The sequence below is a fragment of the Stigmatopora nigra genome, chromosome 18 (assembly GCF_051989575.1).
Source record: "Stigmatopora nigra isolate UIUO_SnigA chromosome 18, RoL_Snig_1.1, whole genome shotgun sequence".
In the NCBI taxonomy this organism is placed as follows: Eukaryota; Metazoa; Chordata; class Actinopteri; order Syngnathiformes; family Syngnathidae; genus Stigmatopora; species Stigmatopora nigra.
In genome coordinates, this window is record NC_135525.1 from 8,350,006 (window position 1) to 8,371,334 (window position 21,329).

At 40.0% G+C, this 21,329-nt stretch overlaps 2 protein-coding genes across 4 annotated transcripts in view; one reads left to right on the forward strand and one right to left on the reverse strand.

The window, feature by feature from the left end:
- Nucleotides 1–21,329, forward strand: part of plekha4 (pleckstrin homology domain containing A4) — a 32,301-nt gene that overhangs the window by 1,353 nt on the left and 9,619 nt on the right. For 2 of the 3 annotated variants that reach the window (XM_077738795.1, XM_077738797.1), the window contains exons 1-4: nt 7,953–8,308; nt 8,451–8,528; nt 8,749–9,350; nt 9,428–9,599. The gene's annotated coding sequence lies outside the window, so the exon portion shown is untranslated. Of the gene's footprint in view, nt 1–7,952; nt 8,309–8,450; nt 8,529–8,748; nt 9,351–9,427; nt 9,600–21,329 lie in introns of those variants that run through there. The other variant, XM_077738796.1, reaches the window with a different exon arrangement.
- LOC144211490 (myosin-binding protein C, fast-type-like) lies at nt 6,038–20,118 on the reverse strand. The gene is made up of 29 exons (XM_077738798.1): nt 19,940–20,118; nt 16,278–16,295; nt 13,954–13,977; nt 13,502–13,564; nt 13,280–13,428; nt 13,097–13,214; nt 12,956–13,004; nt 12,589–12,648; nt 12,335–12,498; nt 12,074–12,206; nt 11,416–11,540; nt 11,226–11,331; nt 10,984–11,153; nt 10,646–10,811; nt 10,456–10,562; nt 10,338–10,367; nt 10,110–10,252; nt 9,409–9,568; nt 9,213–9,317; nt 8,955–9,143; nt 8,735–8,869; nt 8,427–8,594; nt 8,194–8,282; nt 7,925–8,120; nt 7,710–7,849; nt 7,482–7,641; nt 7,239–7,375; nt 6,682–6,868; nt 6,038–6,121 (listed from the first exon to the last, which is right to left on the reverse strand). Exons 1-29 carry the CDS (start codon nt 19,953–19,955, stop codon nt 6,096–6,098), a joined length of 3,333 nt encoding a protein of 1,110 aa, XP_077594924.1. The 5' UTR covers nt 19,956–20,118; the 3' UTR covers nt 6,038–6,095.

A 21,329-nucleotide genomic window follows, 5' to 3' on the forward strand; every position in this document is an offset into this window, starting at 1 on the left:
CTGCGGTGATGAAGTGGCATCTACCGGCGTGATCATCTCCTTAAGATCCCCAAGCTGAGTCAAAAATGTCTGCCAGGCTGAGCTGTCATGTCGCTGAGGGATGGGAAATTGGCCCAGACAGTGATTTGGAGTGCGCTTTGAGATCAAGTAGATTGGTGTGTATGCGCATGTGTGCTCAAAGAGGAGGTCAAGTAAGAGGACTGACTATAAAAGCTCCATCTCCTTTACTGGAACATGCACTTAATGTCGATGAAGATTTGAGATGTGCCGCAGTGCTTCCTAAAATAATTAAAATGAGCAAATATGTGTGGTAAAAGCACGGGTCTCCACTCGCACACATCACATTCATAAAGCCTACATGAATATTTATTGGGAAGTCTACTAAAATCTGGACAGAACGTCGCCATATTTTCCAAACTGACTGCATACATATTTAGGATATTATGTAATTCATGCGAGCTACGTAATGAAACCAAAGCAGTTGTAGGTTTTCCGTGTCTTTTGGCTTTTTACAATTCAAATTGTCTTTTTTTTTATATATATATCTGTTGTTTATTCCTTCACCAATGCGGTTAGCCAAAGGAAGGTTTGTGGTAACGATGAGTGGAGTTGTCATTGGAAATACTTTAAATGGATTGAACGCATATCAAGCTTATAGAGTCTTATTTGGTATCGTGTTTTCCGACGTGACGCAACGCTCGGGCTGATTACACTGTACGTTTGAGCCGCACGAGTGTCATTATATTTGCACATTGTATGTGACAAAGGATTACTGTGAGCCTAGACTCTACCGCCATATCTCCCGCAGACACCGTGGCGCTTTTTTTTTTGCGTAAAACCTCTTTCCCAATGCGTCTCTTTGCGACGGGAATAACGACGACTGAGGAAAAAAGGATGGAAAAAAGTCGCTCACGTTTGTTAGGCTTATTTTACATTGTACCGGTGCTCAGTTTTCTGACGAGTTAGTAGGATTTTAAACCAAAAAAAAAAAAGATATTTAGTAGAAAAACTAGTATGCGGTTGGTAGTTTATTGGAAAAAAATGTAAATAAATGGTTGGTTTGCTTCTGTCGGAACATGGTTGCTATTTCAAACCAATTATTATTAGGATTTCCATGTTTATTCCATCAAGTTCAGCGGCAAAGTCTTCCTTTTGACGTTTCAAAGTGAATCACATAACCCGCCGCGAGTGTCCCCAATCTCTACTTGTGTGTTGTGACTGCTCTGGAAAGTGACTCCTTATTAACCGAGCATCACCATTGTTTGCGTCATGGTGACTGGTCACTGACTCAACGCAGTCCAAAGTGTCCAAGATGGCAACATTCTATTTCCGACTTCTCTGTCAGGGTCGATTCGACCCCCCTCCGAGTCGGAATGTGGGAAGAGTGCCACGCTGTTCGACCCCCCCGCGTGATGCGATCTATTCAGTGTCGTGTCAGTTGGTATAATTTCACCATTGATCGCCTAATTAGTCCATTCAGGCCAGCCTTTTGCCGCCATTGACAGTGACAAACGTCCAATCCCTTTTGTGTGAAGTACCAAGAACCTACAAGATCATCAAAATATTCGCCGTGAAGCCAGATACCCACACATATTCAAACATAGCGCGTTTCTCCTTATGTCATCCCACTAAATAGTCTGGAGAAGACGCTGAAGGCCTCTTAGTGACCCTGCTAAGTTAATGAACACGACTCGCTGCTGCCTTGGCCTTGTAACGAGCCACAACATGGGAGAAAATGGGGCCCCCGGGCTCGATGCGGAGTGCACTTGGCAGCATGCATGTTGCTTCAGTGTGCCCGCGAGGCAGCACGCCAACTCATTAGGATATAGAAGGATTTCTTCTTTCCTCCCTGCCCTTCTCTCTCTCTCTTTTGCCCTCTCATTGTCGTGTTTTCTCTCCTTTTCGCCCCCGTTGTCCTCCTCTAGCCGGCACTGAATAATACGCAATTACCACCCAAAATAACAACTCTCCTTAGCACCTGTCACAACCGATTTGTCTGCCGGCTCTCAGTCAACTTGTGCGGTGGCGTTCTCTTTTAATTTGACAAAGTGCAAGGGGGAGAAGGAAATAGAAGCCTTCTCAGCATCACAGAAACATCAAATCTTATCAGAGGGATTCTGCGTGCCTAAAAAAAAAGTGACAACGTGTGACAGAGCGCTCTATAGACGAGTGAAGACTGATGTCTCAGGAGATCATAACAAAACATATTGCCACGCCTCTTGTCACGGTGGCGGGAGAACAATTGGGTTGCTTTGCAGTGCATTTATTTGCCGTCTTTGTGGAATAAATAGGAAAGTGAATAATGTGCATTAATGCAAATGAAGCCCTGCTGGCTCTCTCGGTCTATTTACATTTTCCATAAAAGGGCAAAGACAAACTGGGTGTCCCATTTGGAAGAAGAAATACAGGCAATTGTGTCAAGTTAAGACCATTTTAATATATATATTTTTTAAATGTGAGAAATGAGCTGAGAAAATTCAGTTTTTGGGAGAAGAATCTAGTCATTTCTTTTGCATTAAAGCTTGAAATGTTTGAGAAAAACAAAATTTGGCAAAGCTGTAGGAGTATGTTACTTTATGAAAAGTATATAAACGTTGAAGGACTCAATAAAGGCTCCATCGACAGAAAAGAGCTTTAAAATAATTCAAGCCGCACACATCTGCCCTTGAAAAGACTGCAATGCTGCTGAACCTGACGACTGGTGGCAGGGGAAATAGTAATTGAAAGAACGTAAAAAATATTGGGGAAAATAATATAGATCCTTACAGTAGTACACTTTGTACATTACTATATTAACATTCAGCGATATTACCTCTTAACTGGATATCAGACCTTGTACAGGTATGTTTATTTGTACATTTTCCCCCTTTTTCAGACTTATTTAGAGCCATCTTCCATTCAGTTTAGACCAAGCAATCCAAATAAAATGATTAGAATCCAAGAACCAAAAAAATTAATACTAAATTCTATAACAGGCTGTAATCGCTGCCATCCCCCCCCCCCCCCCCCTAGGCAAATGGACCTACTAACATCTAACGCCCAACAATGGCAGCCACTGAGTTAAAAGACCAGTTAAGTGTGTAATTCAAGGCAGCGGTGCACTTCTCGTTGCCAAAATGATCAGCACCTCCGGCGAATGTGTTACTTCTCTTCCAGACATTGTGTCCTCTCAGTGATTTTTCTCAGGCACGGTGACTCCACTGCTGCAATTTCTCGCACATGCCCAGAGATGCTAATTAACGATAGGATTGTATTAGATTCAGAATTACTATGAAAAGCTTTTAATTAAACCGACTCCCATGTGTTGCCTATTAGGGAACCTGACCAACCTTCTCTATTGAATACTTAACATTCTCTGCTGCAAGCATAATATCTTGATGTTAGTTACAGGAAGCGCAAGGTTAAACGAACAACAATTTCAAATCGCCATTTTACCACCACGCCACCCCAAAAAAAAAAGTTAATTAAAGCATTTCAAAGCGTTTAAGTGTCTAATCAAGCTTCTTTTCATGCAGCATTTTGCAGAGGAGGGGGGGTGATTGTTCCCAAACTCCCTCAGCAAACTGGGAAGAAAATCAAGTGGGTCGGGGATACTGCCAGGAATGCACACACAAGCAAGTACACACCAGTGTCATGTTTGCAATTATAAAGAATTATTTGAAGTGGCACTTGTAGAAATAAAAACAAATTAACAATCCTTTACGGTAGCTATAAATATGCAATGGCTTTATGTTTATTATATTAGTTTTGCCTCCTTGCTTGCTCCACTTTGGTCTGCATAACATCACAAGTTTATTTTTCAAGCATTACGACTTCAGTAAAAAGCTTGTATGGTTTCATGAAGGTTGCTATTATTACTTTTTTATTTGTCAACTTTAATAGCATGAAATTATTACTAATGCATGTAATATTGTGACTTTTGTCATCCAATAACATCAAGACAGTATTGCATTAATATTTTGGATTAACTCTCATGCTAATTCACTATTTTTGTTATTTTTGTATTAAGACAATGACTTCAATTACATTATTATACTATACTATGTTTTTTCATGCTACTTTTCTACTTATAAGTGCAAATTCTATATCCTTTTTCAAGTACTTTTAAAAAAACTTCTTTCACATCACATTCTGGGTGGCATGAGTAGGACAAGACATCATACTAATGATTAAATAATTATGAAATGGCCAAGTTGCATGCTCTCATTCACAGTAGAAAAATGAGCATCTGTTATCTTTGGAGCAAGTCTAAAAATAGCCGGGATGCTCGAAACAAAACAAAAAAAATTGCAGCCATTTATAACCCTCTAACCCACTTGAGAGCACCCCCCTCCCCCCTTTCGCTACGAATCATGTCGTGAAATGTGATTACTAGCAGAACGGCGTATATTTAATGCGCTTGTGTGTGGAGGATCCACAACTTCACCCTCCCACGCTGGGACACCAAAGACGTTGTGGATACCCTTAAGAGACAAAAAAAAAAAAACAGGATTTGAGGTCATGCATGGCAGTCTGAGTCACAAACCCAAAGGGAAAATCAGGCTCGCTGTAATGAGGAATGTATAGTAGAAATAAGTAGCATAGTATATCATGACTTGCATAACTGCAGAAAACAATCCTCATATACGATATGATTAGTGGATAACTATGTTTTTTGTTTTCACTTTGATACTGTTAATATTTCCCATCTAAAACTTAATGTAGAGATCTATTTATACACTGAAAACATGATAAATATGCAGTTGCTGCTTTTGTGCTGACATGTGAGGTAGATTTGTGACATTTTCACTTGGAAAATAGTCTTTTATAGACTCACCAAATCTTCACATGACTGCTGTGGAAGCTTTGTTTAGTTTCGATTTAAGGTCAAGTCTTCCCCAAAGCATATTAGCAAGAGAGTATCATCACAAGACAAGATGCTCAGTGAGGTCAAATGGATTATATTAGCGTGCCTGAAAATTAATTTGTACTGTTGACACTTTATTAATTTACTAGGCATCTGCCTGATGAACACTAAGTTGAAAGCGTTGCACTGGAGTGCTTTTAAATCTACTAAAAGAATCTACTTGAACAAGTGTTGAAAACTTCCATCTCCCTTCTGCAGTAATATTTTAACATGTTGCAATTTTAATCTCTACATTATGACTATTTTAGCTCAATTTTAGTCAAATATTTACATATTACTGCAATAAAAACATTATGTAAACCATCATAATGTATGTATATTGTTAAAATAAAACAAATCATGTATTATTCCAATATAATCAGAAGAATTCATACAAAATAACAATATTTTGACCTTTTTTTTCGCCTCTGAAAAATCCACCTGAAATGATATGGCATTGGTGACGTGACAAATGAACTTAAAGCCTTCTTGGGTGTCATCTCCAAGACTTGGACCACAGTTTACTTCCACGACTACATGTCCTCTCACCTCCTCCTTTTGCTCTGTTTGGATGACGGGCCTCTCTGCCCGCCGGCGTGGTACGTGTTGGCCGGTCGGCTCTCTCCTTCCGTACGCTGTCTGTCAACCTCTGACTCGTACCGGGAGTCTGACGGCCGATGACTTGCATTCGAGTCCCGGCGTCATGATCTTGTCTGGTTGCGTGTTTAATTACAGCACGCCGTGTGGCACTAATGAGCCCCAATGCAATTTGAGTAATTGTATTAGACTTGAGCGACAGCGATTAAATACAGTGGGCTCTTAGAAAACAATCCATTACGGGGCGACTGTTCTACCTGAAGATTTGATCGGGCTTTTAATGGATTTTACACGAGAAATAAAGAAATGGAATCAATCAGGCGGCTCTTGGAAAGTAAACTGTTGAGAAATGTTTGATTGAATATGTGACACTATAACCTTAGGTCTTTTAGTACCAGTGAGAATAATATAGATGTCAGATCGTAGATCTTTTTATTGAGTTCATCATGATTTTATTTTAATTTGTGGCCATTAAAATTATTTTCCAAACTTGAAAAAAAGTTTCTCAAAGTTTTTCCTGTTCGAATGCAGTACAAGGAACTCCAAAATGCTCCAATTTTAATTTGATGTTCACTGTCCACTCAAATTAGTTGATTCTTTGTTGGTTCTTTTCTTATGACTGGTTTGGGTCCACAGGAGCTGTTGAAAGTCAGAAAATATGATTGGCATTTATGAAAAATGAAATCATTCAATGACTTTAGGTACAATTGACTTTTCATACTTTGGTTCCTTCTATCCAGCACTTCATATTATCAATCATGTCAATCCAAATAAATGTGTCAATCAGAAGTGCATTATTTTCCCCTAAAACGTCTTTATGGCCACTTTGTATCTTGCTTTATATCTGTATTCACAACATTAGCCGGAGCATTGGAAAACTAACAAAATGAAGCCAGGTGTTATTGATATGCTCCCCTACCATGCTCGGAAATCATTACGAGGATGCGACTACAGGTGGCATGTAAACAGATTATACCTGACTTAACGGATATGTCTTCACGATCTCATATTTGCGGAGAGCATTCTCATACTTGCACACTTGCAATTTTATTATCAAAATGGATAAAAATTCCACTCGTCTGTATGGCTGGCAATGATTGTTTGAAATGGATTGGACGTATGTCACCATTAATGGCAGAAATGAGTTCAACAAAATAGTAATAAAAATATATTAAATACATCTTGTGAAAACTACAAACCTCGAATGGCCAGCTTGCATTCCACCTCGTCCTTGCCCAGCTCATTGGTGGCTACGCAAGTGTATTTGCCTCCATCGAAGGTGCTTGGCTTGCGAATATTGAGGGTCACTACGCCTTGGTTGTTCTGCATCAAGTACTTAGGGTCATCCCCGATGATCATCTTGTTCTTCATCCACATGATCTTGGGCTAAGGAGCAAAATGAATAAATAACCCCATTGAATGAAACATATCAGAATAACAGTTAGCCTTTCCTAAGAAAGGTCAGCAGGATGAGATCTATACGTCTTCTGACAGCTGCCGTATTTTTCATACAATAAGTGGCACTGGAGTTTAAGGTGCATTTTCGGGAGGGCATTTTTTGGGGATCAGAAACCAAGGACTAACATATTTGCGAGTATTAATAGTTAAATAGAGAACAACAGGCTATATAGGCACCTTTTAATGTAACATTTATATTTTTGGGGGATAACTACAGCTTAAAAACGCAAACTTTTGGTGGTAAAAGAGAAAAAACAATGAAAAAAGTGTGACTTATGGTACGGTCATATGTATATACCTTAGGGAAGCCTCTGACGGCACAGCTGATGGCCATGCTGTACCCGGCTACCACATTTCTGTCCACAAGTGGTTGAGTGAACTTGGGCACACAGGACATGTCCTTCTCTTCGAAGTTGGCTGGTTTTGTTTGCAGTCCTATGTGGGAAAGAGTGGCATTCATTCTAAATGTTATTAAATGCTGTTACTTGGCAGCATAGGTGGCTTTTGCTGTCTGTATTTATACACATGCTTAAATCCGAACCTGACTTGGCGATGGTGGCCGTGTTTTTGCCATGGCGAGGTTCCTCGCTCAAGCCACACAGATTCTCGCTGTAGACGCGGAACATGTACTCGTTGCCCATAATCAGGTCGGAAGCCGTGCAGTGTGGTCGTCTGTTGTGTTCGTAAATGGTGAACCATTCCTAGAGAAAAGCGATATCCACTTAGGATAAAGATTGGGCCCCTCTTTTGTATTTTAGATTTGCCTCACCTTAGTTTTCATGTCGGCTTTTTGGATGGTGTAGCCGGTGACCTCGCAGTTGCCATCGTCGGTAGGGGCTTCCCACTCCAGTGCGGCGTTAAAGCCCCACACATCTGTCACCCTCAGATTTAAAGGAGGCCCGGGCTTTTCTGATTGGGTTAAATGTCGGATTAATTGAATGCTTTAACAAATGTGACCGATAGATTTAATTAAAGGGCACTTGCCAACAACTCTCAGTTGGAAACTTGCTCTGTCCTCCATGTTTTCAATCTTTAGAACCAGCTCGTATGTTCCGGAGTGCTCTCGTTCTGCTGAGCGGATGAAAAGAATGCTGTCGACGTTGGACGTACGGACGTTGACGGTTTTGGGGTCAATTGGTTTTCCGTCCTTCAACCATTCTGCAGCAGGACGCGGTTTACCCTGCGAGACAAAATGGGATGATGAGTGATGGATATTGAAATTCAGATTATGAGATTTTATTTTTCAACTCAACCTGGAAGGGAATGGTCAGGTTGATTTTATCTCCCACTTTCCTGATGTACTTTGTCCTCAAATGGCGAGGCAGGCGGATTTTAGGGTGCTCTAGAGTTGATAAGGAAGTTGAAAAGGTCAGATTAAATGTATTTTTTTAAATAAAGAATATAGAATATAGAGTTATTGTATAAATGTAAACTTTTTGTCGTTAAATGTCATGTTTCAATACCCAAATGTAAAATAATGTCTTACCCATGATCTCCCGGATGGTGACAGGCTGTGCCATGATTGCAGGAGGACTACGCCCTGCAATATTCACTGCCACCACCCTGAAGTTGATCTTCTCCCCAACAGGTAGCCCACGGACCACATAGTTTTGCTTTTCCCACATATCCGTGTTGGCTGCCACCCATTCAGTATCTGTAAACAATATAAAATATATGGTGGAAAATTCCATTTACATTTTTTAGCTTTTTTCCACTGTGCGTCCAAAAAATATATGGAAACAATCAACGATTTTACATTCTAAAGTGGACAGAAGCGATAATATTGGTAATGACCTCCTTCTTTGCAGTATTCAATCATGTAGCCATCCAATCCACCGGCTCCTATTCTCTCCGGGGCCAGCCACTTCAGGGTGCAAGTGCTGTCCGTCACGTCATTCACCATCAAGCGGGTCGGCTCGCTCGTCGGCGCTGGGGGTCGCATATGAGAAGAAAGACTGAGAATCCCAAAAGAAAACCCTGGAGGAAATGGAAGAGCAGCGGCCATGATACCTACCGATTGGCATGAAGGGCTTGGAGCTGAGACTTGGCTGAGAGAGACCGATGCTATTGACGGCAAACACCCTCATCTCGTACAGTACGCCTTCAATCATCCTCTTAGCCTCATACGTGGTTGATTCGTACACGTCGAAGTTAAGTTTTGTCCATCTGGTAGAGCCTTTCTTTTTTCTTTCCATCAGATAACCTGGTGGGTTCAAAGTATTAGGACAGGAAACCAGGCAAACTATGTATTTAATATATCTTTGTTTTTTACCTTTGATTGGTGCACCGCCATCAAATTTGGGAGCCTCCCAGGTGATGGTGGCACAATCTTCTCCCACGGATGTGCACTTGACATGTTCGGGAGCATCAGGCACATCTGGAAGTCAAAAGGTTTTTGAGCATAATACAGGTGAATGCTGTACATTTTAAAATGACTTCTGCCCTATAATCACATTGTCTTTACTTGCCTATGATCTTCACAAACAGCACGGCTTTGTCTTCTCCAGCCGGGTTGCTGACAACAATGGTATAGTTGCCCTCATCTTCCCGCTCTGCTCCCTCAATGACGAAGCAACTCAAGTCCTTTCTGCTCTCCACCCTCACACGCCCTGAGGTTTCTGTGATTACCTAGCAGACAGGAAATTGTACCTTATCACAGGTATGTCATTTTCCCATCCACTTGTAAGTTATCCAATCGATATGAGCATTCACACACATTATTACTAGCCGGTAGTAATTGCTACTAGTCTCTGAGGCAGCAGAGTGAAAATACCATTTGTAAGGTTAGAAGCAGGGCTCATGTTTGTCCTTAAGCTATTTCAGAGCAGCCAACTAGAGAAGCTGGAGGGTACCTCAACTTTTACGTTTATGAGAAATTAATCACTCTGACTGCTGGAAGCTTATGTTACAGATACAGACCATGTAAGCAGCAATCAAATATATGGCTTGTATGTTGTTCTAGTACATACTGTAAAGACAAGCTACTAGATTGTCGCATCATTATAAAACATATTTAACGCTGATAATTTGGATATAAGTCGCACTGTAGTATAAGTTGATATTTGGGAGGGTCATTTTTTATTTAATCAAAAAACAAGAACAAAAACATGTTAAAGTAACAATTTGAGGCCCACCCAATTTATGAAAAAAGACTTAAGTTAGGACTTACCTGGTCTCCTTTGGTCCAAACTACTTTGGGTGCTGGTTCTCCAGTGATCTCCACATCCAGTCTCAGTTTGTTGCCTGCCACCAAAATAATGGTGTTTTGGGACACCATGTTCCCAGTTGTGTCCAAGTGAATCTTTGGAGGATCTGAAAGGGTTTGTGTTGTAGAGGAAGTGAATACAAATGCACTTTTCAAATGACTGGCAAGTTGAACGAACGAAGGTTTATTTACCTTGTCTAGGCACGTAGTCAATCTTGATTTCTGTCAAGAAAGAAAATGAGCGTTTAACTCTGTCTGTTGGTGATAAATGTATCCACATCAAATAAGGAGTGTTTTCAGTTTGCCTCACCCAGGAAGTTGAGTTTGGCCGAAAGTGACAGAGCGTATCCATCAGGAACAAACGTGTAGTCTCCAGCATCCCCTGGCTTCACATCGTTAATGATCAGACGATGAAACCTGAAACGAGCAGAAGTGATGATGTGACGACGGGAAAATTAATGAAGGTTCACTTTTTCCTTGTCTTCAGCGTTCTCCCTTACCTTCCGACGTGTGTCATTTTGATGCGTTCACTGGGCATGACTTCTACTCCATCCTTGTACCACTTGCCTGTAACTTTGTCATCAGACACTTCGCACTTGAATAAAGCTTGCTCAGCTGCTTTCACTGTCAGATCAGCAATATCCTGCAACACTTGCAGTTGTTTTTCTGGACACATGAAAAAACAATTAGGCATATTAAATCCAGGAAAACCTCATTAAAATATTTGAAAACAGGTCCAATTTATCCACTAATTTATTTGTGAGGCCGACATGACAACCACTCATCTACCAGGCTGCCCAAACCCAATTCCATTAAATGCAAATATTCTTTGTAATACCTTCCACTTCCAACTCTCCCTTGGTATGCCCTCCATTGGTCCAAGCATGGTACATTCCGATATCTGCGAGCGTCGCTTCCTGGATGATCATCGTATGCTTTTTTCCATCTTTCTTGAAGCGATATTTTGAAGACGCGCTGTCTTTTGAAATTTCTTGGTCTTCATAGAACCTGGAAGCATATATTTAATATCCTTATGAATATGGATTATTTTGTTGCTTGTAGCTATTAACTCGTACTCACCACATCACATGAGCGCCCTCCTCTGAAACCTCAACCTCAAATTCCACTCTCTCGCCAACTACTACGTGGTAGTCATCCATAAGCTTGGTGATGGTAATTGGGGGTTCTGGGTTGAAACAACAAACCATAAAGTTTAGAACTATGTGTAACGGTGGTCACAATTTCAAGACGTCATAGAAATTTGCCAGACCTTTGACAAACACCTCAGTGAAACTCTTGTCTTCCCCAACGACACACTCGTAGGCAGCATCATCAGCAAGGCTGGTTTTATTGATGGTGAGTGTTCTGATGTTTCCGTTTGTCTCCATCACATATCTAGATTTTAATTTTATTTTAAAAAACAATTGGAATTTTACACGTCTCTTTTCAATGGTTAACACTGATAATGGTGGATGTGTCATCATCTATTTGAACTGGGAAAGCTGGAGGAGATCTTTTACTGCCAATCCAGTTTAAATAAATTGGATTAGTATCATAGTGAATTAATAGCAAGCACAACAGCACTGATGGTAACATTTCTTACCGACTGTTGAATTATAGGTCTCATTTTATAAGCATTAGATTACATAAGGCATACATGTTTTGGCAGTGTGACTTACTGGGCCCTCTGGGAGGTTTCTTATGATGACCTAAAAATAAAATGTGTGGATGGCAGCATCCGTCCAAAATATGACTTTGCGAAGAAGATCATCTTAGCCGTTATTTATTATTTGAAAACGGCCCATTAACTAGCTCCTTTCAATGAATTTCTAACCTTGTTTTACTGTCAATCTGTAGAAAAAGAATATAATCCTCCCAAAATAAGGCTCGAGATATATTTGAACGTATTGCTGCTTTTGTGTACGTACTTGGCAGAGGGTTTGATCTCTTGGCCATTCTTCAACCATTTGACCAGGGCGTTGGGATCCATCACCTCCACCTTAAGGACAATTCTCTTTCCTTTGTCGACAGTGTAGCAAGATTCCAGCTTTTTCAGGAAAGCTAAGGAATACAGGAAAGAAGTGGATAATAGGAATGGGATTCTCTTGTTTCTCCTCTGGCTGTCCTTGGTCTTACAGCACATGCTTAAGATGATCTGGTAGCGCTCCGTCACCCTCCACCTCACTCACCCTCGCTGTGCTTGGGCTCCACCTTCATCTTTTTCAGACGTTTCAGCATGCCCCTCAGGTCGGTGATGCCGTACTTGAAAGCGATTTTCTCGTACTCGCTCGGGTGAGCGCTCTTGAGCAATTCCCATACGTCTATCTCATCCTCCACCTTTTCAGGTTTTTTTCTGTCAGTCACAGGGAAATGAAGGCATTTAAATGAAAACAATTATAGAGTGTCAGTATGCTCATGCTTGTGTAAGCAAAGATTTTCTCACTTCTTGGCAGCTTTGAGAAGAGCGCTGAAATCCAGGTCACCGTCATCCTCTCCGGCATCCCTTTGTGGGTAGAAATGTGCTCACAATAAGAAGCCAAAGATGTAGAACTCGTGCGAGTTGGACTTAAGTACTCTGTAGTTCTTGTGGAGTGCGTGCAAACTTGGTGACGAGCTATTATTATTACACAGGAGTGATGCTACTCCATTAGATAACGGTAATATGGCACGTTTTTTTGGCAGGCAGAAAAAAACAAAACCCCCAAAAATACGTTTGTGTTCCTTTTTTAGATCACTTAGGACCAAATGGATAATGTGTTATGTGCGTGACGAGAGCAGCGGTTCTGTGAGAACGCATGAAATCCACTCACGCTCTTTTGAAGGCAGACAAAATGTCCGCTTTCTCCTCCTGCTGGGAAGCTGAAATCAGAGAAGTTGTTGAGATGGCACTTTAGGTCCGCATCAAACCAGAACATGGAATGTGCAGTAGCCATGGTTCAACTTTCACTTACACTCCACAGAGATCTCAAAACTGGAGCTGTCACATTTGTCTTTGGACGTCACCTCACACCTATAACCGCCAGCGTCTCCTGCCACCACTTTGTTGACCACCATTTCATAAGTGTAGATCTTTAGATAACAAATCAGAGATTTAATGTGATTATACGGCAATCTTAATGTTTGTTTAGGCGCACCTTAGTGTTCCTGTCATAGGTTTCTTTGAACTGAATGTGCTTCCCAGCCTTGCTGCTCAAATCCAGCCACTTTCCCTTCAGCCATTTCATAGTGGGTTTCTTTATCAGGGTACTTGAGTCAACCTTAGCAATGAGGACCAAATCCTTCCCTGTCATGACACCAATCAGTAGTGTCAACATGTGCTTTGTGGTAGATTCATTTTGTCTGTTCACACGTCTAACCTGCAACTGCTGTCACATTATCTGGAGGCTTCTCCACGAAGAGCCCGGTGAGCTCTGTCACCTCTGAAATGAAGTAAAACTAGAGTTATTTCATTATTTAATATTTTAGTACAAACAGAAATATAGATATTGGAACCAGTGAGAAGACAAGACTCATGATGATGATGATGGTGACACTGTGCAATAATCCAAAGTGCAGCAAGATATAATTTTGACTCAACAACAAAAGACACTTTTTAATACAAACATTGAAAACTCCATGGTTGATACAGAAAACAAAAGTACAGGACATATATTTACATGACATTGTACAGTTCTAGCATTTCAATTTACAGTACACAATGTACAGTTCACATGTAGACGGCACCTGTACAACAAAAACAACAACGGATGCAGACGCTCCATGAAATGACATCCGCATGCAGTGATAACTCAACATAATCCACGCTTACCCTCCCCTCCAGCTTTCCCCTTAGCTGGGAGAGAAACAATTTGCAGTTATAACAATGCTAAGAGTAAGTGTGATATTTTAGAAGTGAATACACCACACAGTAACAGTCAATCCGTTGTGTACTCTTGAATGCAATCAGGGTTGTTATGAGTCAGAGCACACTTTGTAATCATCACTTTTAGGATAAAACACGTATTTGAAATGACCTTGAATACTTCTATTAAACTGAAGCTGTTATTTTTGAGCCAAGTTTTTCAAAGTAGCAGTAAATTAATTATAGTGTATCATATTTTAATTTAAGTTGCTGCTTCCTTAGGCCTACTTGGATAAGAATATCACGCCTCAACCCACATGCTTACTCTTCAACCCTCTGGGAAAGGCTTTAAACAACTTTGGTATGCAAGAACTTACAAATGTCTATCCCGAGGGACATACACAGTGACAGGTGCAGCAATTACTACTATATTGAGATTAAACATAACACAAGAAGAGGAAATCCTCCTACATTAAATGTGATGCAAGAACATCCAGTGTGACATCAACCCACATGTACCAAATTCACTTGTGGCACCGTATAAAGTTCACTACATTTGTCAAAGTTTTTGGAAGCCTGCTATTTCCAATCGCTACTGTCATTCGACCCTCAAAGAGAAGCACACTCAAGCACTTCCAGAAACTGTCTGCATCGCCCCAACCATGAAAAGACTGATGATCATTCTTGACGAATTCCAGTACTTAGGTTTCACTTGGATAACCTGAACTTAGCGTGGTTGAAATGTTTAACTTGCTACCACCAGGCTGCAACTCACAATAGAAAATCTATTTAACGCATTGTCTTCGTGGATTTGGACTACAGACACCGGGACGACCCACATAACAACGCGCCTGATGTTCTGGGAATGATTCCCTGCAGGACTCGGTTTCCTGTGATGTGTATTAATAGGCCATAATACTCAATTGAGGGCAAAGCTGGGATATCACATAACACTAGGCAGCTGTTAGAGTTAAACAACTGAACATCAGATGCTCTTGCACTCTTATTTTGAATTGCCAGAGCGGCATGAATTGACAAAAGTTGCTGTAAAATATTGTTATATTTTTATAGTAGGACGAGTATAGTATGACATACTCATAACGCACACCAGCACAACTGTAAAATTAGTACTGTAAAATTCAAGTAAATATTAAATGAAATATGAAGCTGTTGTTTTTTTTATAATCGATTGTGACACACCTGAAAACAAGTAATCATGAACATGCGTCATGCTGAGAGATTCGTGTCATTTCCACACGGAAACGCTCACGTATGCACTTATGTGAATACATTAACAGGATTATGAAGATGAGCAAGAGAAATGGTCGCATTTGTAATACTGTAGATACCTCCATCTGTGGGGGGTACAGCTATAGGAAATGAATGAGAATTAGTCAGTGCATATTTGGTTATCTTGTACTGTATGTGGCTAGAATTTGAAAAAAGCTGCAAAAAAGCATGTCGTTTTTTTTTTTTTTTGCTTGGAAGCCTCCAGCTTTGGAGCAGCTGTGTAAATAGAAAAAAAAAATTTACTTGGAAAAAAGGGTGTGATGAGACCTGCTTAACAATCAACATTGGCTGTCAATGAAGTCATCATTTACAAACAGTCAAAATAAAATAGTAAAGGATGTAAAGTGAAGATAATACAACAGAATTGCATGCAGGGGATGTGCTTAGAATGCAAATTTGCAGAACCTGTGTATCATTATCTCTGTATTATACACTTCAATAGCAAAGAAAGAAATCGACCCTTGACCTAACCACTTCACTCTTTAATTCACCGAACGTATCATCTGTTTTATTCAAATAATCACCATGACTGATTAGTTGAAAAGCATTTTGCGACACTCAACGCATCTCAAATATGAACGCCTCTTTAAAAACGGCTCTCACCCTCTTCTGCTGACTCCTGTGGAGCTAAAATTACACCTTATTCATTTATTTTTAAATGGAAGCCCCCAGTGGAGAACATAAGTCAAGAGGCTTCAACAGCTGATCAACTACAGTCAGAATAAATAGTACATCACATAAGGCTTAGCAACATTTTTCACTGCTACTTTCACAGTATTGTTATTATTGAAATGTATGTTTAGATGAATTTGGAAAATGACATACAAAGAAGATGGCAAATAAACAACGGCTAACAGCCGGTCAATTAACCGGGTCGGGTATCAGCCGAGGTCGGCTTGACGCGGCAAATGTGAAAATGTGTCAGTTATAAGAGGTGACGAGGTGATAATCAAAGCCACACAAAAGGTCAGGAGGTCAATGAAGGCATGCATTTGACTTACCGTCCACCTCCACTTTGGCTGCAAAGGACAAAGAAGAGGCATGGGATTAGGATTCACTGTTCATACTAGGCGTCCAAACCACTTTGACTGGAAGGAGTGGCACCCTCTCCCAATCAAAATGGATTCAATGTTTATTGCTGTTTCGTTAGTTTTTGTATTAATTTTCATTCATTATTTTTATAATACAGGTCCATTTTTAAGTACATTTCAAGACGCTTTTAATAGTTTTACGAGCACAAAATACACTGTTTTGGTTATTTGTATTTGAGACAGGAATCTATTTTTCTTTCCTTTTCACAACTGTAACCTTGTGTTTGGTTTGTATTTGGTTGACAGAACACTTTTTGTAACAAGATGTCATCTGATACGGGATGGCGCAAGTTGTCTTGAAGTGTTCATAAATCTAGTGGACAGTCTATAAAATGTTCAGCATTTCTAGTGACTTAACGTATGGCAGGACTCTATACAAAAACTCGATGATATTTGGGCACTATTCTTTGAACACATTAAAAGTGCGACCCAGTCGAACACAGTTGGTGTTACGGTCCAAACTTAAGTAAGCTAGAAATGGAAACATATTAAATACCAAAATCCCTGAGGAAGGGTCAGCGCACCCACGTAAAGGCCAAGTGTGGTGTCTCATGACTTCCCTCAAGACAAGCCACGCTTATTTTTTGGACCGTTTCTTTAAATAGCGCACACAAACCTGACCTCGCTAACGCTTCATAAATTCTCGCCTTTGCAGTTCCAAATTGGCATAAATCAATCTTAAGAAGCACATTCGCCTACTGTCAAGAGTCAGTTGAAGATAGTAGATTATAAGGAATAAATACATGTTGAAATAATATTTAAACAGCCCATCCTGTTCTGTGTGGGCTTTTAACCACTACGGAATGCACATGGGATTTTAACCACTTTCATGATCATGATCACAGTTACATGCCGACATTTCTAATAAAAAAGGCTAACTACAGTACATCTAGGGGTTTAAATCAAAAATTTTATGGTGTTATGATATCGATTATTTGGTCAAAATGGCCAATAATACCAATTTTGCCAATATGATATAGTCTGGCACAATCCAATTCAAGGCCCTTCAATCGATTTAATATAATATTATGTACACAATTAACACAATGAGCTATATTTTAACTAAAGGAACCCAAATATATACAACATTTTGACGCAATTTTGTTGCATGAAAACCATTATTTTTAACAAAACAGCTCATGTTAAAGTAAAACGATGTTGATTGGTTTTAAATGAACTTAGGTTAAGACTATATAATACGTACAATAACATTCCTAGAATGAACTTAAATCATATCACAGTATGTTGACTTTAACAGGACCTGCTGATAGTCAACGAAAATTGTTAAATAGGAGTTAATTGGGTTTCTATTTATGCCTGATTTTGAAGTACGGCCAATTTAAGGCTCAGCTGCGGGCGACGCTTTGTGGACTAAACAAATGAAGGTGCTAATGCAATTTGACATTGCGGGGCTTAATGTGAGAAAATGAATTTCACTTAAAATGATCTTCTTAATCATCTAAATATAGATTTACAGCCAACGCTATTTTTAATGAAGCCGGCAGGAAAGTGTTTCAAATCGCATGCGTTTGGTCATCACTTAAGCAACAGCATTTTTTTCGGTGGTTTCTTATTTTTAATACATGTGTTTATGATCCAACCAGTAAGAAATTATACAAAGAGAGATGAGCACAAAGCCTGTTGATCTTGATGAGGAAATTTCTAAGCTCAGAACGACGGTGTGCATCGTGATTTATATTTCAGCCGTGAGTATGCAAGTGCTATCGTAACTAATGCGCTGGTGTGTGTGAAACCCTATCAACTTAAGAGGATGGAGACGCGGGGGGAAAAAAAAGTCGAAAAGGTCACGGGTTACTTGGGATTATTTTTGGCTGCGCCTTGAGGGCCGACGCTGCCTGCAAAAGGAAGAAAGAATGATGGATGATTTAAAAAGAGAAAAAAGATCGGAGAATGAAATGTGAGGCTATTCTCATCCTAATGAACTAATCTTTTGATTCAATACCACATTAAGATCACATGTAGAACATCCTGGGGTGACATGTGGGAGTCAAACATTGGATGATCATAAGCTTGGCAGTTGAACTTGGCTCACTTACAGCTGGGGTGGGCGTTGCGCATGTCCAAGAAGCTCAGTTCAAATTCACTGACTGTATACGCTTAATAAGCACACGGGTATGCGTACTTCTGTGATAATCGCAAGAAAAAAATGTTTCAAGATTACCGAAAAGTCTAGAGGGAAATAATGTGTGAAGCCCATTATGTTCCCAATCAGAGCAGAGCGGCTGTGGAGGGATTAGATGTGGGAGGCTGTTAGATGGGAAGTGGGAGGGGGTCCACATTGTTAATGCAACCTTGGCCTGTAAAAATGAAGTCATTCCCCATGACAATTTCTCATAGTCAATGATTTAGAGCCTCATTGGGTCAAACCTGTCTTCACCGAAAGGTGAAGGACATCATGTGACAGTTTGGAGGATGTAGCGTTTGTCTAAAGCGGCTTTCAGGTCTCAATAATAATATATTAAAGTGTAAAGTGAGCTGAAATTTACACGCAATATGGCTTATCGCATTTACTTCTTGGATATAGCTCGTCATAGAAGGATCAATATTCGATAAAAACACCTTATTGTTTAATCACAAAACTTGGTAGCGTTTCATTCTTGAGTTTATTAGTCTCTCCCTCAGCCTTTGTATTTACTTTCTTTCCACTTTCCCATCTTGATCTTTTCTAATTTTCTTTTTTGGATGCTTGTCAAAAGTTGTTAGTTTGTGTTGGGGTGAAGATAGATAAGAAAATGATGTGGAGTACTACGGAGAGCACTCTTGTCTTGAGATATCTACATCATCAACTTGTGTATCTACAATGGAATATTACCACTATGCCAACCGTAAATGATTTAGAATTGTGATTAGTTTGCCAGGCGATAAATTAACATGTAATATTAGCAAAATTGTTTCACGCATAAGCTTGAACCACCATCAGGGCATGCCGGAATGACTTAGATATATTTTAGATAGACATTTTAGTTGTTTTTCAGTTTGTTGTCAAAAAATTCAAGAAAAGTTTAACTCATTGAATACGTTCAAAAGCGGTACTTCTAATGAAAAATAGCCTAATTTTATCATATTATTCCGACAGCAAGAGGAGGTAAAAAATCCAGTGTTCAACAGATACTTCCTATCTAATTTATGGCAAGGTTTCCCAAACCAGTGACAAAAAAACATCCTAACATAAATATCAACTAACAACAGCAACACAACAGACATGACTTCACTCTAACTAACCATCACTCATTCGGCACTCGCTTGTGTGCCTGTTGATCCATAAAATTCATCCCAGTGATTTATCCTGACAATCCACCATAAAAATTGACCCAATTTGGGCCCCAAGCCCAAGTTTGGGAAACCCCAAATCATTTTATGACAGCAGGCTACTTCCATACATCTTTCTATTCCAAACCGCTTAATTGTACTTTAAAGAATTTGAATACATGATTGTGCTGACTTAAAAAAAAAGTTGACTGCAATAATCCTGCAACATTTGAAGTCGAAATTAAGTCATTTCCCAAAGATTATCCCATAAATGTAAGCAAATATTTTGCACATTGGCATACCTGCAGGGACCGGCATGGTTTATTCCTGTGTCTTCTCTTTGCTGCTGGAAGACTGGTCTCGGGGTCTTTGCTTATTCCTTTTATTAACCCCGCTGTTATTCGAAGCTCTTGTGGAACTCCAATCACCCACCCCCACGCTGTAAGTGAGAAGCAAGGAGCTGGCGTCCCCCCTAAAGCACTTTCAAGTGGGGTCGCACTCTCAATGAGGAGCACAGAAAAGGTGTGTGTGAAAGGGGCGGAGGGCGATGTGGGGGTGACATGAGAAAATGGGGGGCAGTCGGGGGTTCAGAGAAAAAAAAAAACAGGTCCAAAGTTTGTATGATTGTGTTTCACCGCCATTGACGATGATGGAAGTCCAATTCGTTTGAACAGAGAGGTTATGGAAGCAATTGTGGCTGCCTTGGTTAACTTTAGTCATCTCCACTTTATTTGGCAGAAATGCGTATGTCATGCCTGAAACTGGCAGGGGCAAAAGGTGAAGGCGACAAACTGCGAAAGGAGGTGAAAGGGTCAGCGCGTAGTCAGCTCGGTGACACCCACGTCCAGTCTGTCAATGTCGGCAATGTCTAGAGAGTTTGGGAGGTGAAGCGCCAGCCGGAGGTTGCTGTTGATGAGGTGACATCGGCAAGTGGGCCAACAGGCTGCTTTGTGCTACTAAACAACTGCGCAGCTTGTAAATTCTGCCCTTAAACGCTGAAGTACATCAGATGGATGAATAAGGCTAAGTGGAGTAGGTTTTGTACTGCAAGGAAAACTGCAAATAGGCATAATTATATAAGTATTTTACAGTTTTTTTAATTATTTTTTTTACTTTCATTGTTCGCTTCTCCTTTAGAAATCCTACAATAACGTTCTATTTTAGATTTCTATTCTGTTAAATCATTGGTTGATATTTTAATGAAATAAATGATATACAATTCGCTTATTAAAAAAAAACTACAATTTGCTTTTACCTTAAAGTTTACTCTTTTTTTAATTAGGTGGTTCAGATCAGGACATTATATCATTTTTCTTGATGAGGTTTTTGTTTTCGTATACATTCTAAAATGTACACGATTCCTTCCGCCATCTTATTGTTCCTTAGTCAATAGTATAAATAGAGTTTATTGTGCGTACAGGATTTCACAGCGTTTTCCATTGAGGAGACATGGGCAACCAAGATGTTTGGAACCTTATTGGCAAGGTGCAATAAATTGCGTTGCTTTATACCCTGCTTACAAATCCATGCCATCATCTGATAAGGATGTTGAATTGGAGGACAACTATAAATATCCAGGGACTTTTACAGATAGCACATTTAAGAGGGAGACAGAGATAATTTGTAGTCAAGTGCACCATTCTGTTTTGTCCACAGTAACAATAACCTAGTCTATATTTTGACCTTGTTTTT

Excerpts from the sequence above, each read along its gene's own strand:
- LOC144211490 (XM_077738798.1), bottom strand. Across the intron at positions 13,215-13,279 it reads CCTATGACAGGAACACTAAG|ATCTACACTTATGAAATGGT; the intron begins GTGCGCCTAAAC and ends TGTTATCTAAAG. Across the intron at positions 8,595-8,734 it reads TGAATACTGCAAAGAAGGAG|ATACTGAATGGGTGGCAGCC; the intron begins GTCATTACCAAT and ends TATTGTTTACAG.